This window comes from Giraffa tippelskirchi, chromosome 10 (assembly GCF_054371585.1).
Source record: "Giraffa tippelskirchi isolate mGirTip1 chromosome 10, T2T-mGirTip1v1.2.pri, whole genome shotgun sequence".
NCBI lineage: Eukaryota > Metazoa > Chordata > Mammalia > Artiodactyla > Giraffidae > Giraffa > Giraffa tippelskirchi.
This window is the reverse complement of record NC_137284.1, coordinates 80346405-80371859: the sequence shown is the minus strand read 5'-3', so window position 1 is coordinate 80371859 and position 25455 is coordinate 80346405. Positions and strand designations below refer to the sequence as shown.

General features: G+C 40.3%; 1 protein-coding gene across 1 annotated transcript in view; it reads left to right on the top strand.

The window, feature by feature from the left end:
• Positions 1 to 25455, top strand: part of GRM3 (glutamate metabotropic receptor 3) — a 100063-nt gene that overhangs the window by 17265 nt on the left and 57343 nt on the right. Inside the window, exon 2 of the mRNA XM_081536534.1 lies at positions 5247 to 6102. Coding sequence (XP_081392660.1) covers positions 5247 to 6102 — 856 coding nt within the window. The remainder of the gene's footprint in view (positions 1 to 5246; positions 6103 to 25455) is intronic.

The following is a 25455-nucleotide window of genomic DNA, read 5'->3' as shown; positions in this document are numbered from 1 at the left end:
GATGAGATGGTTGGATGTTATAACCAACTCGATGGACGTAAGTTTGAGCAAGCGCCGGGAGTTGGTGATGGACAGGGAAGCCTGGTGTGCTGCAGCCCATGGGGTCACAAAGAGTCAGACACAACTGAGCGACTGAACCAAACTGAACTGGGAAAGTAAGCATAGTGTCAGACACCTGGGACGCAAGATCCCCAGGTGCTCTGTGCCTCAGTTCCTCAATCTATAAAATGGGATAATGGTAGTATCAGCCTCATAAGATTGTTATGAGGATTAAAGGAGATAATACATCAATAACAGTGGATCTCAAATTGAATCAAAAGAGAGCAAACCACTTAATAATTCCTCTTTGACTTTAGCCACCCTTGGATTTCTGGTGGATTTTTGCAACATTCAACTTGGCATCTAGACCCTCATTTTCCCCTAGTTTTCTTATTTTTTCTTCACTAATATGTAATTTTAACTTAAATCCAGAAACATACATCTCTTCCTATGTAATATCACCTAATCGCCAGAAAAGAAGGCTAGTCCTTTGGAAAAATCAAGAAACGGCTCCACTCAGCTTTTTTACTTATTGGTTGTGTAAATTTTAGAAAGTCACTTCACTCTGTGAGCTTCAGTTTCCTCACCTATAAAGCAAAAAGCTTAGATTAGCTTCATGGCTCCTTCTAGCTCAAAAATGTAATGATCTCATAGCTTATTTATGTTTCTTTTCCAAAGTCACTGATAAAAATTTAATCTTACTTGACCACCTCATATAGAATTTCTTCCAAGGTATTGTATTTTAGTATATTTAAATTTTTATCCAATTCCTATCACTTTCCCCTTTTCATGAGAATCCAGGTAATGTCACCAATACCTTGTTGAAGTCAGAGTTCATGGCTACAACTCCTCTCTAAATGGTCCAACTAATGTTGGAAGATGCTACTGAAATTCATTCTCAGTGAATCCATGCTGATTTCTAGCAATTTTTTTGTTCATTTCTAAATGCCTGCATGCTCTCTATAGGGAACTCTGAGAAAAAAATGACCAAAATATATCATGATTATTGATTTGTATTTATTCCTGATTTATAGTTCCTGCATTTTCTCTTACTCCTCCCTTTTTATCCTCTGACAGTCCTCCCATTATTAATTTCTCAGAGATTATTAATAGTAATTACCTGATTTAATCTGTGATTTCTTCCAGAATTCAGAACCAGAGGCAAACTTAATTGATTATGGACCCTTCTTGTGGTCTTCTCCCTTGCTTGGGTGTGAGAGAACTTTTTCATATATTTGTATCACAATCTCCAGATTAGAAAACATTCTCACGAAGGCTCCTAAGGAGGCAGAAAGGACTGGGCAGTGTCTTGCTTTCACTCATTTAGAACCAACTCTCCCAACCAGTGATTCTCTCTCTTCTTACCACAACTTCTCCTAAAATATAATTGAAAAACAATCATAGCAACAGTCAACATCACTCCATTTTCACATTCTGTGCTTTATTCTTCCTAGTTCTCACAGGTTCATGCCAGTCTTGTATACTGTCCAAGACCTGCCCAAGGGCCTAACACACCTACAGGCTTCATCCCTCTCGCTAGTTCTTTCAACACTCACATGGCCCAATGCAGCTTAGCCATCCAGCGGCTTCTTTGGAGATCTTGACTTTTCTGTCTTATTGAGACTATTCTGTATTATTTGAATTATTTTTTAAGTTTTCCTATTGCTCTTAAGCTATACACCTTTTTATTAGAGTTTCTAACCATGAAAAGTATCTCTCTACTTTTAAAGTGGTTTTCCCTAAAAGATATAACTAGATCTTTTTGCCCTTCCTCTATTCCTACTAACACTATAACTGGGTAACTTTCTTCCAAAAGTCCACATTATTTCTCCACCCTAAAATGATTCTTTTATTTTTAAAATGATGTCCAATGTAGATGTCCTCTTACACCTTCATGTTTTCACAGAGGAAACCACATGGCCAGTAAAGCAAATCAAGAATGATTCAGGTGGCCGGTTTTATGTTAAAAAGAAAGCTCCTAGTAGCAATTAGGTGATCCATAGTGTAAACCACAATACTGCTTCGGTTCTTCCCTCCCGTTCTTCCTACCTGGGTGCCCATCTGTGCTTCAGATCTGAGATTCACAGTCACACAGGAGACAGCGGACTCAAAGTTATGTGAGGGCAGCTATGGTCGTTTAGGTCAAAAGACCTGCTTCTAAATCATGATTTTGCCTCTACTTTCTAATCCTATGATCACAAACAAATTTCTTCATCTCAGTTTCTCCAGTGCTACAATGGAGAAAACAATATCCATTATAAAAGGCAGTTGTGAATATAAAAGGAGAAAATACACATATAAATACCTAGTATATTAGTCACTGGCTTTACAACAGAATAAATAACTTTGAAAATGCACAAATCAAGCTAAGAACTTTATTCTTCTCTAGAAGTCAGGCTGGAGAGGGTGAGAGAGAGAAAGAAAATGAGATTTATAATCTGCTTATTTCTGTGGTGTTTAATTTTTATATTAAGCATTTTTACTCATGTAATCTAAGGAAACTAGTATTAAAATGAATGGTTCACCATGACAAAAAGACTTCAACGCTTTGTTCTGTCATTCATTTGCATTACATGTGTTTCAGAAATGTAAATGTAACTCTGAACATCATGCTCTGACTATATGATTGCTCCATGCTATTTAAGAGGTAATACAGTTGAGATTACACTTTATTAGAGTTCCATTCTCATGTTTAGCTCACTAAATGTGCCTCCTTTTTCTAAAGTAGGCTGTAGTCTCCTCATTAAACACTCATACACAAGCTATTGTATTATTGAAGTAGAATTGATTTACAAAGTTGTGTTAGCTTCAGGTGTACAACAAAGTGATTCAGATATATAGATGGATAGAGATACATATTTATATATCTATATATATTCCTTCAGATTCTTTTCCATTATAGATTATTATAAGATATTGAATACAGTTCCTTGTGCTATACAGTAGATCCTTATTGTATATTTTGTACATAATCATTTGTATATCAGATAACTACTCATAAAATGATAGCAATTGCTGCAGTTGTATTCTAACCCACTACCTACCCAAACCTGCTACAGTTGTGCCCCTTCCTACCCAGAGAATCTTCTCCACATCGCCATCATTCTATGCCCAGTTCACTCTCTTGTACATCTGCCTTGTTTGTAAATTGCTCTCAGATATCCTGGAGAGGTAGACGTGGAGCCACAGGATCCCATTCATCAAAAGACAAGAACTTTTTCTTTACTCATATCCCTCTGGGAGAAGGAAGTTTCAACAGTTTAGGATTCTTTCTCTGTGGTTCCTAGCTGCCAGAAAATTATGTCTACGGGCATTTATCAGATCCTTTCATTCTCTGCCTCCCTGAGGGGTTCAGATCCTGATGAATAGAACTTGAAGATTAGAAAACTGTAGCATCCAGAAGAGATGGTCTCTCCAATGTCATCCAAAGTCTCCATAATTAAGCCAAGTCCATGCACAGACAGAGGTCTCATCACAGTCTGCCACAGTGCTACTTACATTCGAAAGAAGCCAGGTACTCAGTACAGAAGTGATGACAGTACTGGCTCAGTGCCATCACAATCAGGCTGAGTAAACAACCAGCACTCCCATGTTCAAATGAATCAGGAGAGTCCATTTTGTTCAGGGTCTCTAGGCCTGAGAAAAAATAAATGGCATACTAGCCTTCATCCACCCACTTACCCATTCACTCACCTCCATTCCCCAGAATTTACTCACATCTTAGTATATATACATATATTAAAAGTCAAGATGCAAAAAAGATCTGGATCCTAAATTTGCATTATATTGCATGCTAAGTGCCAGATTTTCTTGCTGTTCTATTTGTAGTTACCTGAGAGGTACCATGATTTGCAAAGATACAGAAAACATTTTTGATAGCTCTGGGCTATATCAAGTATTGGTGTTAATAGCAGGCCAGATCTCAGAACATGCTGTGTGGCTGTGTATGAATATGGCTGTTGGTTTCCACTGACAGATGAAATGATGATTAATCAGGACTCAGCTGTCAGTTGTTTGATGTTACTTGTGCTCTTTGCTAACAGCTGCCTACTTCAAGCTGTGCTTCCTACATGTCAAACATAAACCTGAAACCGCAATTTTCAGAAGGGAAATTTCAAAGTTCTCATAGAGTATGTTGGAATAGTCAACATTATTTCCAATTAAAGTCTACTTAGTATATTATGTAACAAAAATCATTGTAAAGATAGAAATGTTCAGAATATGTGAGGTAGCCAGGAAAAACAAAAACTTATTAGATTTACATACAACCTGCCTATATATTTTAAAATGCATAAACTTCACAAATACTCTATGCATAAAATGTTCCTTAATATGCTACTGTCATTTTCCTTTTTTATTCTGTAATACATAAGAAGTGAAATATTACTGCAAGGTAAATTATAAGAAATTTACATTCTTTATTCAGAATAAACTTTAAACATTTTAAAGTAAATAGTTCTTTATAGACAAGGTCCTCAACACTCCCTAATTTGCTTTTTAATAAAAAATATCATAAAAATAACATTTATATGCTTGGGCTATGTATAATACAAGCAGAAACAAAATTTTTAAAAGGCAAAGAAAATGTTGGTCAAGCTCTTTAAGGTTAGAAATGCATATACCTAAACTTGGGGTGGACCAAAAAGAATGGACTTTTTTTTTTTTGGCTTAACCTAGATAATAAGTGTCTAATTTGGACTGTCCATGTGGCATACAGTTCCCAAATTAAATTCTTTCAGAGACTGCCTTTTTTAGCAAAAGAGGGGGAAGTGAGAATTAGACAACACCCAGGCTCTTTCTATACAACCACAGCCAAGTTTGTCTAAAAACCGAATTTGGCTAATTCACTGTAGTTCATTGTTAGACTGAGTTATAAGAGGACTCCAGAAACTTAAAGCAGCCCCACTGACACCTGAACAGAACTGATTCTGGTCCGGGATGTAGTATAAAGTCTAGGAGAGAAAGAGCCTTGCCCTTCTCATTTCTCTTTGTATTTTCCCAACCCTTGAATTACCTGCTTGGAACCTGTTTCCTAATTCCCCAAATACAGTGTCCAGGAAAGCAGCTGGCAAAGCGTCCAGAACAGCTTAGCGATCTGGAGTTGCAAAGGGAGCTGGGTAAAGGCCCGGTATGCTTCATCTTTCCTGTGCAGTCAGTTACCTCCGGATTTCTAAAAAAATGGTACCTGCCTTGTCTCCCTCCCCCAGGTGGCAAACCTGCTGAGGCTCTTCCAGATCCCGCAGATAAGCTACGCATCCACCAGCGCCAAACTCAGCGACAAATCGCGCTACGATTACTTTGCCAGGACCGTGCCCCCCGATTTCTACCAGGCCAAAGCCATGGCCGAGATCTTGCGTTTCTTCAACTGGACCTACGTGTCCACCGTGGCCTCGGAGGGCGACTATGGGGAGACGGGGATCGAGGCCTTCGAGCAGGAAGCCCGCCTGCGCAACATCTGCATCGCCACTGCGGAGAAGGTGGGCCGCTCCAACATCCGCAAATCCTACGACAGCGTGATCCGCGAGCTGCTGCAGAAGCCCAACGCGCGCGTCGTGGTCCTCTTCATGCGCAGCGACGACTCCCGGGAGCTCATCGCCGCTGCCAGCCGCGCCAACGCCTCTTTCACCTGGGTGGCCAGCGACGGCTGGGGTGCGCAGGAGAGCATCATCAAGGGCAGCGAGCACGTGGCCTATGGCGCCATCACCCTGGAGCTGGCCTCGCAGCCCGTCCGCCAGTTCGATCGCTACTTCCAGAGCCTCAACCCGTACAACAACCACCGCAACCCCTGGTTCCGGGACTTCTGGGAGCAGAAGTTCCAGTGCAGCCTCCAGAACAAGCACAACCACAGGCGCCCTTGCGACAAGCACCTGGCCATCGACAGCAGCAACTACGAGCAGGAATCCAAGATTATGTTCGTGGTGAATGCAGTGTATGCCATGGCCCACGCCCTGCATAAAATGCAGCGCACGCTCTGCCCCAACACCACCAAGCTCTGCGACGCCATGAAGATCCTGGACGGGAAGAAGCTGTACAAAGATTACTTGCTGAAAATCAACTTCACAGGTAAGCAAGAAGCCTTTAATCAATCATCTTCTATGATGCAAACAGTGGAATCAAAGAGGAATCAAATACCTCTGCCCCAACCCAGAAATCTTTGTTCCAGAGCCACCCAAGCGATTCAAACTGCAATATTCCAAGATGCAATATGATGGGTTTTTGATGTCGGTTACTTATTTTCGAGTGAATATTTTGGCTGGTACACCACATGAGGTTGAAGCCCCCCGAGGCTGGACTGATCTGCGGTAGCTGGCTAGATGTGGGCTATGCCACATTTGCTCTCTTTCTTGTAATTAGCTGTGGGATATGACACCTGCGCAAAGGGCATTTAATCTTCTTTAGCAGAACTGACAACTCTCTAAGGAACATGAACTTCCAAGCTTTCCTTCTGGGTGATTTGAGCAAAAGAGTCTCATAACTTTCACAGTAGGGGTAAGAAAAAAAAGTCACTCTTCTCCCAGAGCCTAATTAGGGAAGGAAAGAGAAAAACATTCAGAGCATGGTGATTCCAGGCATTCGAGTTTATATCTTGTGCTGTACAGCAGCATTTCCATGTCAGTATTAAGAGTTGTGGATTTTTCTCAGATTATCTTATGAAATAAAACTGTTTTCCTGGCAGCTTGACTTTAAGCAACTGAAGACTGATGGAAGTCATTCTGATATAGAAGTGAACATCCAGAGGTGTGTTCAAAATGGCTTTTGCTGCTCTGTTTATAAATATGGTCTATACATTTCTAAATATAGCACTGTGTTTTAATGTACTACTAACATATAAAAAACACAACATCTTTAGAATTTCATGCTCTTCTACAGCTCATGTGATATCATTGCATTAAGGTACCAGTTTTGGAGAATTTAGCTTAAACCTAAATCATAAAATGGTAAGTAATATTACTGAGCACAAAAGATTTTGATGCCAAAAATATTGCAATGATAGAACACTTTCATTTGTCTAAATTGCTAATCATCTCCCATGCCACTAGGGCATCATTCTAGTCTGCAGAGTCTGTTTCAATTGATTTATCATCCAAGACATGAAAGTTTTTATGCTCAAATCATATTATCAGGGAAGCAAGTAACAATTCTCACTTCTCCCTTATAGATAATCACTCAGAAGTCAAATGGACTGAAAAAAATCAATGGTAGAACTGAAAGAAGATCCCATGACAACTGGCCTCTAGTCCAGAACTCTAACCCCTACTCTAGCCTAGAAAATAAGCACCAAAATTATCAGCCTGCATTTTTGCACATCCTTTCTTCATTCTACACAGAGAGCCAAAAGTAGCTAAAATTGATTATGTCAGCTTTCACTCCTATTCATCTGATAGATACCATCTCTTACCATTAGAACAGGCACTGAAAATGGTAAAGATGAAGCCTTTCCTGTGCCCTATATTCCCACAAGTGTATTCCATATAAGAATATGTGCATGTGTGTGTATGAGTGTGTGATATACATGTATACATGTCCAGGATTTATCTCAAAATCCCAGATAAGTTCACACTGATGACTCCAGAATATAAGAATGGACCACAGAGTCAGTAAAAAAAAAAAAAAAAATGAATATCTTTAAATATAAATGAACTCTCAGGTATCTATAAATAGCATCTACAATGCACGTAATTCTTCAAGCTGAATAAGATAAGCAACTTCCTTCCCTTTCAGACTACCCTTGGGGTAATCATTCATCTTTATGCACCACAAGTATTCATTAACTCTGTTATTCTAGTTCATTACTCCTTGGTATGCAAATATACAAATATATCCACTCATTAACTCTTGGATTTCAGAGGGCCTTTGCAAAGTGTTTTTTGTAACCAAAATATTTTCCTTGATTTCACTGATTGAATCTTAAACAGCAAAGAAAAATGAAGAAATAAGGCCATTATTTAGATAAATGAAACAACAGGATCTTCTTTTTGTCTGCCTTGTTCAATTACTGGCTTTGATTCTACAATTTAGTTTGGCTGTGGAGACCTGACCACAAAGTGCTATTTTTGCCTTCTCAATTTGCTCGACATTACTACTAGTCACTCTCCATCTCTGAAGAGAATAGCAGGGTGAAAAACAGATTCACACTACAGAAAAGAGGGATTTAGACCAGCTACCAGGCACATATGCATAGTAGTAAGACTTGGGCAAGAAAATGCCTTACTATGAGAGGATCCTGAGATGCTAAACTAGCTAAATATGTCTGTTGAAAGAATAAGGTTAACCTAGTAAACTACTGAAAAATAGATCTGTTTTACATTTTTTTGGAAATAGTGTCTCTGGTTTTCTAACTTGAATACTGAGGCAGTGGATTAGGCACAATAATGAACACTTCAGCAAACATTGCACAATCTTCTCTTGGATCAAAAAAATCCTCATGCACCCATCTGCTTGTACTCAGTGCATTTACTCCAGGATTCTTCTGGCAGATAGTTGTAGTCAATCCCCTTAGAGCCCTAGTCCTCACAGGATGGAAGCTCTAAGCCTCCTGAGAATACTCCTCTGTTTCTGAGTACATTCCTACTAACTAGTTCCAACTCTGGCCACTATGAGTATTCCTTAAAGTTAACCAACTGTGAATATTCCTTTTGCAAAAGAGATTTTTGCAAAACTATGTATGCTGTGTTAAAAAGACTTCTAAATAGTGAGCCCTCCTGGCATAAGATCTAATGACTCTCTACCTCTCTAGACTCATCTTCTGCCACACACCCAGCATTCACCCTTCCTTTCATTAAGACTACTTGGAGATCACCATGAACATCATGCCTTTCTTTCTGCCTCTGTGCCCTCTGTATATGCTATATCCTCTACCTGAAACATGCTCACCCCACCCCTTTCTGTCAGGTCTAGCCCCTTCACTTATTCCATCTCAACTGCTACTACCCTGGTCTAAGCTGCCAACACCCACCTCCAACCCATCCACAGCACAACAGCCAGGATGGACTTCTACAGTGTTCAGCTCAGTTCAGTCACTCAGTCGTGTCCAATTCTTTGCGACCCCATGAACTGAAGCACGCCAGGCCTCCCTGTCCAACACCAACTCCCGGAGCCCACCCAAACTCATGTCCATTGAGTCGGAGATGCCATCCAACCGTTTCATCCTCTGTCGTCTCCTTCTCCTCCTGCCTTCAATCTTTCCCAGTACCAGGGTCTTTTCAAATGAGTCAGTTCTTCCCATCAGGTGGCCAAAGTATTGGAGTTTCAGCTTCAGCATCAGTCCTTCCAAGGAACACCCAGGACTGATCTCCTTTAGGATGGACTGGTTGGATTCTCTTGCAGTCCAAGGGACTCTCAAGAGTCTTCTCCAACACCACAGTTCAAAAGCATCAATTCTTCAGCGCTCAGCTTTCGTTACCATCCAACTCTCACATCCATACATGACTACTAGAAAAACCATATCTTTGACTAGATGGACCTTTGTTGGCAAAGTAATGTCCCTTCTTTTTAATAAGCTGTCTAGGTTGGTCATAGCTTTTCTTCCAAGGAGCAAGCGTCTTTTAATTTCATAGCAGCAGTCACCATCTGCAGTGATTTTGGAGCCCAAAAAAATAAAATCTGCCACTGTTTCCCCATCTATTTGCCATGAAATGATGGTACCAGATGCCATGATCTTAGTTCTCTGAATGTTGAGCTGTAAGCCAACTTTTTCACTCTCCTCTTTAAATTTCATCAATAGGCTCTTTAATTCTTCACTTTCTGCCATAAGGGTGGTGTCATTCAGAGGTTATTGATATTTCTCCTAGCAATCTTGATTCCAGTTTGTGCTTCCTCCAGCCCAGCATTTCACATGATGTACTCTGCATATAAGTTAAATAAGCAGGGTGACAATATACGGCCTTGACATACTCCTTTCCCCATTTGGAACCAATCTGTTGCTCCATGTCCAGTTCTAACTCTATTTTCTTGACCTGCATACAGATTTCTCAGGAGGCAGGTCAGGTGGTCTAGTATTCCCATCTCTTGAAGAATTTTCCACAGTTTGACCTGATCCACACAGTCAAAGGCTTTATCATAGTCAATAAAGAAGAAGTAGATGTTTTTCTGGAACTCTCTTGCTTTTTCGATGATCCAACAGATGTTGGCAATTTGATCTCTGGTTCTCTGTCTTTTCTAAATCCAGCTCGAACATCTGGAAGTTCACAGTTCATGTACTGTTGAAGCCTGACTTGGAAAATTTTGGTCATTACTTTGCTCGTGTGTGAGATGAGTGCAATTTTGCAGTAGTTTGAGCATTCTTTGGCATTGCCTTTCTTTGGGATTGGAATGAAAGTCAGAGCAAGTCACTTCTCTACTTAAAACCTCTTAGAGAGTCTCCCCATGTAACTCACAGTCAAAGTCAAACTTCTAACAGTGTTCTACAAGGTCCAACTTGGTTGGCCCACCCTGGCTCCCGCACCCCTTTTACTGCTGCTCCCCTGCCATCATCCCTCTCTTGCTCACTTCACTCTAGCCAGCCTTGTTTCCACACTTAGGGCTTTTCCACTCCCAATTCCCTCTGCCTGGTGGAGCCCTTTCCCCAGACATCCCTATAGCTAATTTATTCCCTTACTCCCTTCGGGCTTTCCTCAAATTCTAGTTTCTTATTGAGGACCACCTGGCAATGCTTCTTAGGATGGCAATGCCCCCAATCCCTACACATGTGCCCCTGTTTGCCTTTAATCTATCCTATGTTTTTTTCACTCCATGATCTTTTCCACCTTCTGTTATATCAATAATATCTACATTTTCATGTTTATTCTTTATTGCTTGATCTTCACATTTGAATATAAACTCCTGAAAACCAAAATTATTATCAGTTTTATTCACTGCAGTAGCCCCAGCATAAGTGTTTAGTAAGTATTTGTTGATTATGACTAGCACTTAACACCCATATTCGTGTTTCCTTCTCTATCTCCATTTCTAGACTGTGAACTTTTTCAAGGCAGAAAACATATGTTCCATCTCTGATCTCAAATACGCAACACATTTACTGGCATAGAGTGCACAATATATCAGTGTTTACCAAAGGAATATGGGGTGAGAAAAACAATCAATAGCTTTATAATGTGATTCTTTTTTGTGAAAATTAAATGTATATTTTTTCATTAACAAATGAATTTCAAGAAAGAAAAGTTTATGACTTCTAGAATGACTGGCTTTTTTTTTAACCTAAGCACTGTCCATTAGTTACGTTCTGTCTTTGTATTTGAGGCACATTTAAAACCAAAGAGCATCAGCACTGGATCTGGGATTGTTCCTGTTTTATATATGAAGCCCCACAACTGAAAGTAATTTGCCCAAGATCATCATCTTCTTAGTGGCAAGGAGCAAAGTTGAAATCCAGGTCATCAGACCCAGTGCTGCACGGGAACTCTGGGAAGTTGGGGACTTTGATTGCAAACACCTAACACAGCGACTGACACATGCTCACTATTTATTAATGGAGTGCTTATTAAAGGAATGAAAGACAGTCAATAAGTTCAAAATATGCTTCTTCTTGCTCTCCTTTTCATTATACCTTTAATGCTCCTGGATCACTTTCTCAATTATTTGGAGCTAAGGTTATTCATAAAACAGCCAAACTTTGGAAGCTGAGCCTTAGAAACTAAACCTTAGGATATTAAAAGAAAAAAAAAGCTTCAAAGTATTCTTTTATTAGTAAAATTTTTTTCTTCTGAAAGAGCCATGCCATGTTGAATTTTAAAATAAATATTTAAATGAGAATTATGTTTGGTGGCATGAGACTTTTCCAAATCCTTTTGAGTAAACTTCCACGCACTCATCATGTAAAAAGAGAACTTAAAATCACCAGTGCAGATAAAAACAGAGGAGACAGAGAGGGCTATGAAGCAGCTAAAGAAACGCAGTGTCACTCTCATTTTGGGTGTTCATGGTCTACTACAATGCCTCTCACTTTTTATTAAGAGACGAGCTCCAGAAAATGGAATAGACTAAAACCATATAGTTCCAAAAGGCCTTCCTCAAAGAGAAACATACTTTTATTCCTCACTTGACAGAAGTGGAAATTCAGAATGTCAGCATTATGATCTTCACTTACTGAAACACCTAAAAGCGAATGCAACTGTCAGGGTGACGTGGTAACTAGAGTACACCCGATTCAAAAGAAAGCACTCCCACTGGCTGTGCACACTGCCAGGGTTCTCCAAGACACAGCCAGCGTCGAGGATGCATTATCTTGGGGACAACACTCATAACATTCCTTTGTGTGATTCACAAGCCTGGGCTAAAATGTTTGAGAATGGAAAAACTGAGAATTTTACACAGTAGGAAACTGATCCAAGATCACAGAAAAAATAGGTGGTAGAACAAATCCTCAAGGTCCTGATGTAGCCATTGATTCCAACTAAAGTTTAGACTTTAGTCTAGGTCCTGGGAACCCAACAGTAAACAAGACAGTTGGAGTTCCAGCTCTGTGAAGCTTACACCACCAGCCAGTCCCCAGAACAACCTCAAAATATAGAAGCAGGATCACTGGGACTGCATAAAAAAGAATGAAATAATGCCATTTGCAGCAAGATGGATGGACCTAGAGGTTGTGATACTAAGTGAAATAACTCAGAGAAAGACAAATTTATGATATCACTAATATGTGAAATCTTAAAAAATGATACAAATGTACTTATTTACAAAATAGAAGCAAACTTAGAAAACAAAGATATGGTTACAAAAAGGGAAAGGTGGGAGGGAAGGGATAAGTTAGGAGGTTGGAATTAACATATACACATATTAATATATGTAAAATAGATGACCAACAAGCACCTACTGTATAGTACAAGGAACTCTACTTAATATTCTATAATAACGAATATGGGAAAAGAATCTGACAAAGAATACATATATGTATATGCATGACTGAATCACTTTGCTGTACACCTGAACTAACATAACATTGTAAATCAAATGTACTCCAATATAAACGATTTTTTTTAAAGAATTAGTGTTGCTGCAATAGTATTCTTGTCTGGAGAATTCTATAGAGGAGCCTGGCGGGTGTCCGTAGGGCTGCAAAGAGTCAGACACGACTGAAGCAACTTAGCATGCACACACACCTTAAGTTCTGTGTTCTATTTGGTTTTGAGTTTTGTTTTGGATTGGAAAATCATTGTGTATCTTATGCCCAGAATAAATCTAAATTCACTGAACAAATCTTACTCCCAAGACTTGAATTATCACCAAAGAGGGCAGCTCCTTGTTAGTACTGGACCTGGTAGTCAGTCGTAATGGGCTGAGCAGTAGAACACACAGCTGTGAAGGTTTTTTGTTCATTTGTTTGTTAGTTGCTTTTCTCTTTCTCTCTCTCTTTGTGGCACACTTGTCTCCTGGTACCAGCAGAGAGACAGACTCCTGAGATCAGAGGGGCCTGGAGCTCACGGAGATGGTCTAGCTTTGTTCTTATGTTTACAATTCTCCAAACCTAAAACAGGAGCAGAGGCAGAAAATGGGTAGTCCAGCCTCACTGCCCCATTCAGCCCTGCATCTGACTCATCCGGTAGGTAGAATGTTCACTCCTGTTTGGAGCTGTAATCACAGAGCACAGGCCAGGAAGGGCAGGTTTTCTGGGACACTGCACTCCTAAGGAATATGTGTGAGCTGGCCCCAACCCAGCAAGGCTCTCCTCTTGCAAAGTCCAGGGCCATCCAAGGCACAGCAAGGAAGCCAAAATGGTAATGGCCACATCTTTAGATGAATGGGCTTTGAAGTTCCTGAAAGAGCAAACTGCTCTTGATCTTGCTTCCTCCCCTGGAACTTTTGTAGTTCCCACAAAAGCACAGAAACTTGTTCCAGCTCTGCTGATCAAAAGCATTTGCAAAATGTAAAGATAAATATCCTGTACTTTTTTTTGCCCCCTTTTCTCTCTGGTCAGCTTCCTGGGGTCACCAGAATAAGATTTAAACCCCCAAAGGACACTGCTCACGCAATTACTTATTTGTTTACACATCATGCATCTGTGCTTTGGTCGCCTAGAAGCTTGAGAAATGATTCTCATTTTAAGGTCACACAGTGGAGAACAGGAGCCTCTAGAAAACCTAATTTTCCACTTTGGCCTGAGCTTTCTGCTGCTGCTGCTGCTGCTGCTTATTATTATGATCATATGGTTGTTATTATTATTACTATGATTATTTCATAATGCTTACTTTCTCTCGATCCATTTGAAGAGCCTTCCTGTCAATGAAGCAGAAAAATATAATCATCCCCAATAAAATGGATTTTTCCATCTTGCTAATTGGAAAAAAATGATACGATGAATGTGCTATCTCTTCTATGTGTCCAGACTCTGGGACACGCGGTGTATTTACAAGGACATTACCAGTAAAGGTGTCTGGAGACTGAAGAAAATATTCAGACCATTTTTAAAAATATATAATTAACATATTCTTCAAAAATAAACTTAGCCTACAATCCTAACTTTCGGAATACCCAGGAAGCGCTGATTATGGGAAGTTCCCCAGAGCTGGGTTTAGTAAACCTTCCTAGGAACCTAGCAAAATTCTCCTAATGCCTAAGCAGTGAGCACAGCTTCTGTAGATGACAGGAGCTGCTGTTCTGCACTGAGGAGTAGGCACTTAGGAGGCTGGCCAAGGCACTCGAGGACTGCTCACTCTTCTAACCACCCTCTTTTGTTTTTTTTAACTTTTCATTTTATCTTGGAGTATAGTTGATTAACAAAGGTGTGATAGTTTCTGGTGTGCCACAAAATGATTCAGTGATACATATACATGTATCTATTCTTTTTCAAATTCTGTTCACATTTAGGTTGTTACATAATATAACTGGGGTGATGTGTCTTTTCAAACCATATTTTTCTCCAGATATATGCCCAGGAGTGGAATTGCTGGATCATATGATAACTCTGTTTCTAGTTTTTTAAGGAACCTCCATTCTGTTTTCCATAGTGATTGTACCAGTTTACTTCCCTCCAATGGTATAGGAGGGTGACCTCCCTCTTACTTTAAATACCTAACAAATGTCCACGATATATTTAGTCACTATATATGACATCACCAGGCAAGATTACATAGTCATTCTTCACATTTTCCCCCAAATACCTAGCATTGTACCTGAGGTAATGTAGACACTCCAATTGGGTGCGTTTCATTTCAAAACTATGATAGCTAAATAATTCATTTCGCTGTCTAAGATAAATTGGAATTTGATAAGATGGCAGACTCCCCAGAACTTATAGTGCTAAATAACACTTCAGAATATTCGAGTATTTAATTCCATCCAAAAACTATAAACAATTTTACTAGCACAGAATTGACCCTATATTAAATTTGCAGAATAACATCACAAATACAAGCTTATCCACAACCTAAGCCACTGACCCTAGTATGATTAGATGTTCTAAGACTGACCATTAATAATTTTCTTTATTATTTTTAAAAAATCAAGCTTATTGCAATATAATTGACATAGCACATTTTGCAAGTGTAAAGTGTACAACATGTTGACACATTTGTATGTTACAAAGTAATTACCATTATAGTCTTGGCTAACACCTCCATCCCATTACAGAATTACCATTACATTTCTGTGGTGAGAACATTTAAGAACTGTTCTCTTTGCAACGTCAAGTATGTAATACAGTTTTATTGGCTATAATCACCATGTTTTATATTAGATCCTCCAAATTTATTCCTCTTATTACCAGAAGTTATTGCTATATTGCTATACTAAAAAGAGTATAATTTTGAAACTTTTCAAAGAATGTTTAGTTTTCACAGTGAATTAGTGTCAGGTACTGTAAAGTATGAAGAAAAAAAAAAGAGTAATTGCGTCCTTTCTGCACTTAAGTAGCTTCATAACTAGTAAAGGCACTAAGAGAATATATCTTGCACTATACAGCATTTCTGTCCTTTATCGAGCCTATCTTTGCGTGAAATGTTCCCTTGGTATCTCTAATTTTCTTGAAGAGGTCTCTAGTCTTTCCCAATCTGTTGTTTTCCTCTATTTGTTTGCACTGATCACTGAGGAAGGCTTTCTTATCTCTCCTTGCTATTCTTTGGAACTCTGCATTCAGATGAGAATATCTTTCCTTTTCTCCTTTGCTTTTCGCTTCTCTTCTCTTCCCAGCTATCTGTAAGGCCTCCTCAGACAGCCATTTTGCTTTTTTGCATTTCTTTTCCATGGGGATTTTCTTGATCCCTGTCTCCTGTACAATGTCACGAACCTCTGTCCATAGTTCATCAGGCATTCTGTCTATCAGGTCTAGTCCCTTAAATCTATTTTTCACTTCTACTGTATACTCATAAGGGATTTGATCTAGGTCATACCTGAATGGTCTAGTGGTTTTCCCTACTTTCTTCAATTTAAGTCTGAATTTGGCAATAAGCAGTTCATGATCTGAGCCACAGTCTGCTCCCGGTCTTGTTTTTGCTGACTGTATAGAGCTTCTCCATCTTTGGCTGCAAAGAATATAATCAATCTGATTTTGGTGTTGGCCATCTGGTGATGTCCACGTGTAGAGTCTTCTCTTGTGTTGTTGGAATAGGGTGTTTGCTATTACCAGTGCGTTCTCATGGCAAAACTCTATTAGCCTTTGCCCTGCTTCATTCTGTACTCCAAGGCCAAACCTGCCTGTTACGCCAGGTGTTTCTTGACTTCCTACTTTTGCATTCCAGTCCCCTATAATGAAAAGGACATCTTTTTTGGGTGTTAGTTCTAGAAGGTCTTGTAGGTCTTCATAGAATCGTTCAACTTCAGCTTCTTCGGCGTTACTGGTCGGGGCATAGACTTGGATTACCGTGATATTGAACGGTTTGCCTTGGAAGCGAACAGAGATCATTCTGTCGTTTTTGAGATTGCATCCAAGTACTGTATTTCGGACTCTTCTGTTGACCATGATGGCTACTCCATTTCTTCTAAGGGATTCTTGCCCACAGTAGTAGATATAATGGTCATCTGAGTTAAATTCACCCATTCCAGTCCATCTTAGTTCGCTGATTCCTAGAATGTCAACGTTCACTCTTGCCATCTCCTGTTTGACCACTTCCAGTTTGCCTTGATTCATGGACCTAACATTCCAGGTTCCTATGCAATATTGCTCTTTACAGCATCGGACTTTGCATCTATCACCAATCACATCCACAGTTGGGTATCGTTTTTGCTTTGGCTCCATCCCATCATTCTTTCTGGAGTTATTTCTCCACTGATCTCCATTAGCATATTGGGCACCTACTGACCTGGGGAGTTCATCTTTCAGTGTCCTATCCTTTTGCCTTTTCATACTGTTCATGGGGTTCTCAAGGCAAGAATACTGAAGTGGTTTGCCATGCCCTTCTCCAGTGGACCACAATCTGTCAGACCCCTCCACCATGACCCATCCGTCTTGGGTGGCCCCACACGGCATGGCTTAGTTTCATTGAGATAGACAAGGCTGTGGTCCGTGTGATCAGATTAGCTAGTTTTCTGTTGTTTTAGTTTTAGTGTGTCTGCCCTCTGAGGCCCTCTCGCAACACTTACCGTCTTACTTGGATTTCTCTTACCTTGGGCCTTGGGTAATTCCTCTTGCCGCCGCCACCGCTGCCGCCAGCCCCAGCCCCCGGCCCGGCCTAGGCCCTCTCGGTCGCCGCCCCCAGCTCCTGGCCCCCGGCCCGGCCTAGCCCCTGTCGGCCGCCGCCCCCGGGAGGCGGCTGCGACGGCTCGGCGCAGAAGCGAGGCGGCTGCGACGGCTCGGCGCAGAAGCGAGGCGGCTGCGACGGCTCGGCGCAGAAGCGAGGCGGCTGCGACGGCTCGGCGCAGAAGCGAGGCGGCTGCGACGGCTCGGCGCAGAAGCGAGGCGGCTGCGACGGCTCGGCGCAGAAGCGAGGCGGCTGCGACGGCTCGGCGCAGAAGCGAGGCCAAGAGGTATGGACCTAACAGAAGCAGAAGATATTAAGAAGAGGTGGCAAGAATACACAGAAGAACTGTACAAAAAAGATCTTCACGACACAGATAATCACGATGGTGTGATCACTCACCTAGAGCCAGACATCCTGGAATGTGAAGTCAAGTGGGCCTTAGAAAGCATCACTACGAACAAAGCTAGTGGAGGTGATGGAATTCCAGTTGAGCTATTTCAAATCCTCAAAGGTGATGCTGTGAAAGTGCTGCACTCGATATGCCAGCAAATTTGGAAAACTCAGCAGTGGCCACAGGACTGGAAGAGGTCAGTCTTCGTTCCAATCCCAAAGAAAGGCAATGCCAAAGAATGCTCAAACTACCGCACAATTGCACTCATCTCACATGCTAGTAAAGTAATGCTCAAAATTCTCCAAGCCAGGCTTCAGCAATACGTGAACCGTGAACTTCCAGATGTTCAAGCTGGTTTTAGAAAAGGCAGAGGAACCAGAGATCAAATTGCCAATATCCGCTGGATCATCGAAAAAGCAAGAGAGTTCCAGAAAAACATCTATTTCTGCTTTATTGACTATGCCAAAGCCTTTGACTGTGTGGATCACAATAAACTGTGGAAAATTCTGAAAGAGATGGGAATACCAGACCATCTGACCTGTCTCTTGAGAAACCTGTATGCAGGTCAGGAAGCAACAGTCAGAACTGGACATGGAACAACAGACTGGTTCCAAATAGGAAAAGGAGTACGTCAAGGCTGTATATTGTCACCCTGCTTATTTAACTTATATGCAGAGTACATCATGAGAAACGCTGGGCTGGAAGAAACACAAGCTGGAATCAAGATTGCCGGGAGAAATATCAATAACCTCAGATATGCGGATGACACCACCCTTATGGCAGAAAGTGAAGAAGAACTAAAGAGCCTCTTGATGAAGGTGAAGGAGGAGAGTGAAAAAGTTGGCTTAAAGCTCAATGTTCAGAAAACTAAGATCATGGCATCTGGTCCCATCACTCCATGGGAAATAGATGGGGAAACAGTGGAAACCGTGTCAGACTTTACTTTTTTGGGCTCCAGAATCACTGCTGATGGTGACTGCAGCCATGAAATTAAAAGACGCTTACTACTTGGAAGGAAGGTTATGGCCAACCTAGATAGCATGTTTAAAAGCAGAGACATTACTTTGCCAACAAAAGTCCATCTAGTCAAGACTATGGTTTTTCCAGTGGTCATGTATGGATGTGAGAGTTGGACGGTGAAGAAAGCTGAGCGCCGCAGAATTGATGCTTTTGAACTGTGGTGTTGGAGAAGACTCTTGAGAGTTTCTTGGACTGCAAGGAGATCCAATCAATCCATCCTAAAAGAGATCAATCCTGGGTGTTCATTGGAAGGTCTGATGTTGTAGCTGAAGCTCCAATACTTTGGCCACCTCATGCGAAGGGTTGACTCATTGGAAAAGACCCTAATGCTGGGTAGGATTGGGGGCGGGAGGACAAGGGGACGACAGAGGATGAGATGGTTGGATGGCATCACCGACTCGATGAACATGGGTTTGGGTAGACTCCGGGAGTTGGTGATGGACAGAGAGGCCTGGCGTGCTGCAATTCATGGGGTCGCAGAGAGTCGGACACGACTGAGCGACTGAACTGAACTGAACTGTTACAGCATTTCATCTTTGGCATCTTAAGAGAGGGACAGGTAGAAGAGAGAGAGTGTAGATACAAAGAAGAAATCAACAGTGAGCTGGATTTTAGAAAAGGCTTTCTAAAATATAGAACACTGGATATGACTAATATTTTGTTAGAAGTGGAGAGGGACAAGGAGACTTTCCAGGTGAATCAACCATTCCACACCACACCAGCACATGTTAATAACTTCTAAAATGTGTCATTTCTGTTTAACTTGCATTAAATGCAGAGCTCTTTTGGAAACTAAAATTAAACAGTAAAGTATTGATCTGAGTTTTTAGATTAGATCTGAAATGTGCCTTTTCAGTCTCCTCCTATAGAAAATGAATAAAATTTTCCCAAATCACATTGTTTGTGATCACTATCCTCTTATCTTAACCCTGAACTTCAGCTAAAACCAGCAGAGCTCTAACCTGAAGAAAGGATGAAAAGAAAAAGAAACCAGAGTTTATTGATTGCCACCTGCCTGACAATAGCCATTGTACATTTCATTCATTAATTCTCACAAAAATTCTGTTAACTAAGTAGATGTTATTTCCCCAGGTTTAAAGGTTTTCAATGAAACCCAAAGGAGTTAAATCACTATCTCAAATTTGCAAAGCTAAGTAGCCTCCAAAGCCAACTTAAGGCTGTTTCCTAATCACACATTATTTTCCACTATTGTTTCCTAAGGAGAGAAAAGGTAAGTTTATACAGAGAAAAAGGAGACAGCCCTATCATCATTTGACTCTGCTTTCTGTGTGCAGTTGCAGAAATAACAAAAAATTGCTCCCAAATGATGATGATCCAAAAAGAAATCTGTTAACTCTTTCATTAATTGCTTTAATGGCGTCTTCATAAAGAATGACTGCTGAGGCCTCCGATTATATACTTCACTCCTTCTTCTGAAAGCACCTAATTGCACTAGATCAATATTCTTGATATCATACTGTTATTTCCAAAAATCAATAATAAATTGCAAAAAAAGAGTAATCAGGCTGCAGGTCACTGTATCTTAAACACTGTTTAAGACTGCATTTCTGCATTTTTCTTCCCTGTCACCCATTCTCTCATTCTAATTATAAACCTTCATACTTAATTAAAAGTAAATTGATAAAAGCAAGAGGGAAAATAGTGGATGTGAAACCCTTCCAGAATTTCCATCCAAGGCCATAATAATTGTGAGGGCTTGTTTGTTTAATGTATTTGAATGTTTTTTTCTGTTCTGTGCTTACTGTTGGGTAGTGGTGGTGGTTTAGCACACATCACAAATCAGGTGTTCTTTCTAAAAAATTTTTAAATATGCTTCAGACTTTCATAAGATAGGACTTTTTATTTTTAAGAATTTTTCTGTCACTAAGTTTTGTTTATAGTTCCAATTATTGATCACATATGGTAACACTATACTAGCTTCTCGGGGTACCTAAAAAGTCTTCTCAGGGATACAGCTATACATGGTTGATTCACTTGCTATACAACAGAAACTAACACAACATTGTAAAGCAATTATATTCCAATAAAAATATAGCAAAAAAGTCTTCTTATCCCTAAAATATTATATCTAATAAAAGTTTATCTTTATCTATATTTTAATAAAAGTAGAAACAAAGAAAATGTCTCAATCATCAAAAAGCAAGCTTTGGATAATGAGGTTATTTATAGCCTCTTCATTTTTATTCATTAAGAACTCTGTGTCAACTCCAGATATATTTTAAATAAAATTATATATGAAAGTGAAACTGTTAGTTGTTTAGTCGTTTCTAACTCTTTGCAACCCCATGGACTGTAGCCCACCAGGTTTCTCTGTCCATGGAATTCTCCAGGCAAGAATACTGGAGTAGGTAGCCATTTCTTTCTCCAGGGGATCTTCCCAACCTAGGGATTAAACCACGGTCTCCTGCATCGTAGGCAGATTCTTTACCATCTGAGCCACCAGGGAAGCCTCCCAAATTTTGTATGTGCATATATATATAGATATATATAGATATATAGACACAGATAAAAAGTTTCTAAAAGGAAAACAATAATGCCAACTTCCAGAGATGAGCTCCTCCACTCTTTTGCCTATCTAAATTCTCCATGTAAATATATTCTCTGGATAATCCCTCCTCCATTCAATTCCTCCCTTGTCAATGCAGAAATTTATTAAGTTCTTTTTCTGTCTTTTGTCTTACAAGCATCTTTTGCTGCTGAATTAATCCAGTATTTAAACAGAATTAAAAAAAATAAAGGAACATCTATTTTGTTTTGCTTTTCTTCATTTCTTCAAAATTATTATAATATTATTTAAAATATTGTAGCAATATTTAGGATTCTGACAGATACTTTTAAAGTGAAGTAAGATCAATTCCTTTGACAACAGAAGTAAGAAAACAAGAGCTGGATATCCCAGTTCTCCACTCCTTTTTGCTGGTCTCTTCAGTTTAAATTTAAACAGTATTTAAACAGTATTCTGGCCTGGAGAATTCCATTGGACTGTATAGTCCATGGGGTCGCAAAGAGTCAGACATGACTGAGCGACTTTCACTTTCAGTTTAAATTTAGTCATCCAAGCTATTTATTAGACTAGGGATTGAATGAGGTGATACAGTTAATTCAATTCCATGACTACACAGGCTCATCCCTTTTCACCCTATCTCAAGCCACAAGGAGTTCAGTATCCTGTCCCTCATGTCTGATAGCCCATCACCAGAACTCACTCCATCAATAAAAATGAAAACTTCACCAAAAATTTAGAATCCTAAAATCCCAATGATAGTTGTAAAAATGTATATCGTTTACACTATCTTTTTAAAAAACTTTGAAACACACTAAAACTAGATCCTATGAACTAGGTTGCATAGCTACTATTTATAATTTTACAGAAGAGGTGAAGTCACTCACCCAAAATCAAAGAATAAAAACTCCTCCTGGATTAGAATTCATGTCCCTTCATCATTAGTTGTGATATGTCCCCTTGATAGCTTGATGAATGGTGTCAGATTCATGATTTCCGAAGAAGATTTAGCTTCGGGATCAGGGACCAGGCTTGATCACTCAAGAGCTTTTGTGTAGCAGACTTTTATTAAAGTATGAAAAGGGGCAGAGAGAGTGTCTGACATAGACATCAGAAGGGGAACGGAGAGTGCCCCATTCACTAGTGTTAGCAAGGGAGTTATATACTTTTTAAATTAGTTATTACAATAAATCAAAAGAATGTCTCAAGGTTGTAAAGATCTTACTAGGCCCACTCCCATAATTTACATTTTAAGATAACAGGATTAGCCAGAAGGTTTTCAGGAAGGAGAAACTGTCCTTAAGCAGGATACATGGTTGTTATATAATCCTTAGTACAGAGTTTAAACTGAGTTGTTGGTTGTGTAATCATCAGTTCTGGACTTAAGGAGAAAAACGTTTTATGTGACTAAGACTAAGGAATGTAGAGGGAAAAAAAAAAACGTTTGTCCTTTCCTTCTCCTTGAGAATTCCAGACCCCTATCTCTGCTTCAAGAGCCCTAGACCCCTTTCTCCTCCTCCTCAGGGACCCTGGACTTCTTATCAACCTGCCTAAGAATTGACTCTCTCATTCCCCTCTTTTCTTTTAGAAGAATTATGTTGCCAAGGGAAAGGGGCATCATTTTTATTCCATAACTACTTCCAGCTATTGAGAAGTATGACCCCTAAATTGTTGAGGCAATGTATTCTCCTAATCCTCATATTGAGGGTCTCTGATCCAGGGGCCCCAAGTAATAGTTGGAGGAGGTTGTGGCACTCATGGGAGCCTGGACAACCATTTGTAACTTAAAAGCTTTCAGACAGTTAGAAACAAACCACATTTTACAGTTACAGATGTAAGGCAAAATAGTCATTAAACCAAGTTAAAACATAATCAAAATTAAAAGTCACATTATGTCTATAATGTGTCCACCAGTCCATCTTAGGACTGTGAGATGTCATCAGATCAAGAAGAGGCATCACATACAATTGTTGATGAAGGTTTTTGCAGAGTTGAAGAAAGTCCTTTCCTTGAAGTGGAGAAACCCACCATGTTAAACCTTCAGTTGACGGGGGGGGGGGGGGGCGGCGGGGGGGGCGGTGTTGCTCCACAGACCCAGCAATTAGACCGATTGTGGAATGCAGCATAGGAAAGAGTTCAGGACAGGATGGTGTTGACTTTAGGGTCAAAGCAGACTCAGGACTTTTGGAGTCAGCAGAAGCAAGCCCACCTAGATTCTCAGGCCCATCTTGGTTCCTGGCTCAAATAGCAGCTTGTTTGACTCAAAGGCTAGGTCAGGAATTAACCTCCTGGTAATGTCTGTTGAAAAGCTAAACGCTGAGTCACATAGTTAATTTTAAGGCTTCAGGATCTATGACAATATCTGTGCACAAAAACAGTTGTCATAGAGAAAGTCCCATTTTGGGGGGCAGTTCGAGCCCTCATTAAAGCTACAGGTAAAACTTTAAACCAACTGTCTTGTGTTTCCTGAGTTAGCTTACACAGGTGTCTTTTAATAACATCATTAATCTTTTCAACTTTTTCTGAAGATTGGGGTCTCCAGGAACAGTGTAAGTGATATTCTATTCCTAGAGCTTTTGACACCCCTTGAGTTACAGCAGCTTTAAAGGTGGAGCATTGTTGCTCTGAACTTTAGAGTTCAAGATCCCACTTACATCATGAGAAGTCAGTACAGTAAGATTTTGCCCATTCCTTAACCTCAGTCTTAAGTGAATACTGCTTTTGATGTGGAAATAAGAGAGGGTCATTGAGCTTGATAATGATAGGAACAGCATTTGGTGCTCGACCCACAGTTTCCCATCAGCCCACACTCTAGGATTTACAGTTTGTTCCATCAAAAAGAGCTGGTTCCATATTCATGAAAACAGAGGCCTGGACCTTGCTCAGTATATACCTCCCCCAAGGGGTGAGGGAGACTCTGGCATGATTAGAAACTCGTGAGAAAACAGCACAGAGTCCCAATGCCACTTAAAGGATGACTGACATAATAATGCTTGGCTCATCCAGACAGTCCCATTACGGGAGTGGATCAGGAGGAAAGCAGGCCAGGGGCTTCAGTGAGCACAGAGAAAGTTGCCCCAGTGTCCAAAAGAAATCGACTGATTGGCCTCCACAGTTATTAATACCCGGGATTCCTCAGGTGTAATTTGGACAGGAGCTTGTGTGGGGACCCCTGAGCACCTTCAGTCCTGATTGTCTTGAGAGTCTGACCCCTGGGGCCTACACCTAGGAGGGCAGTCTCTTCTCCAGTATGATCCTTTGCAGACCGGACCTGGAGCCGGAGGCAGCTTGATTCCTGAGGGCAATCCCGCTTGAGATGCTCCTCCTTTCCACAGTAATAGCAAGTTCATCCCTTTTCACCTGGGTTCCTCTGGGCATTTTTCCTCAGGCTATTTCAGAGCAGATCTAACAGCCATTGTTGCGGCTTCAGTCTTTTGCCTGGTTCTTTTTTGCCTCTTATTTTCCTCCTTATATTCTCTACCATAATATACTGTCTAAGACAGTTGCAACAGATTATCTTAAGACTGATTTGGTCCAAACTCCTGTTTTCATAACTTACAGCAGATATCTGGAGCCGACTGAGTGAGAAATCTATCTTTTAAGATCATTCTTCCTTCTGCAACATCAGTAAACTTGTGGAGAGCCTCCCATAGTATATATAGGAATTTACCAGGAGTTTCCTTCTCTCCCTATTCTATGTCAGCCAACTTGGCAAAGTCTAAAGTCTTAGCGTGTGCTTGCTTAAGTCCTTCAAGAATATATCCAGCAAAGCGGCTCTGTTATTGTGTTGACTAAAAAAAAAATGTACAGCTTGAGATTTGTGAGTTAAGTTTTATTTGGGGCAAAATGAGGACTGCAGCCCGGGAGGCAGC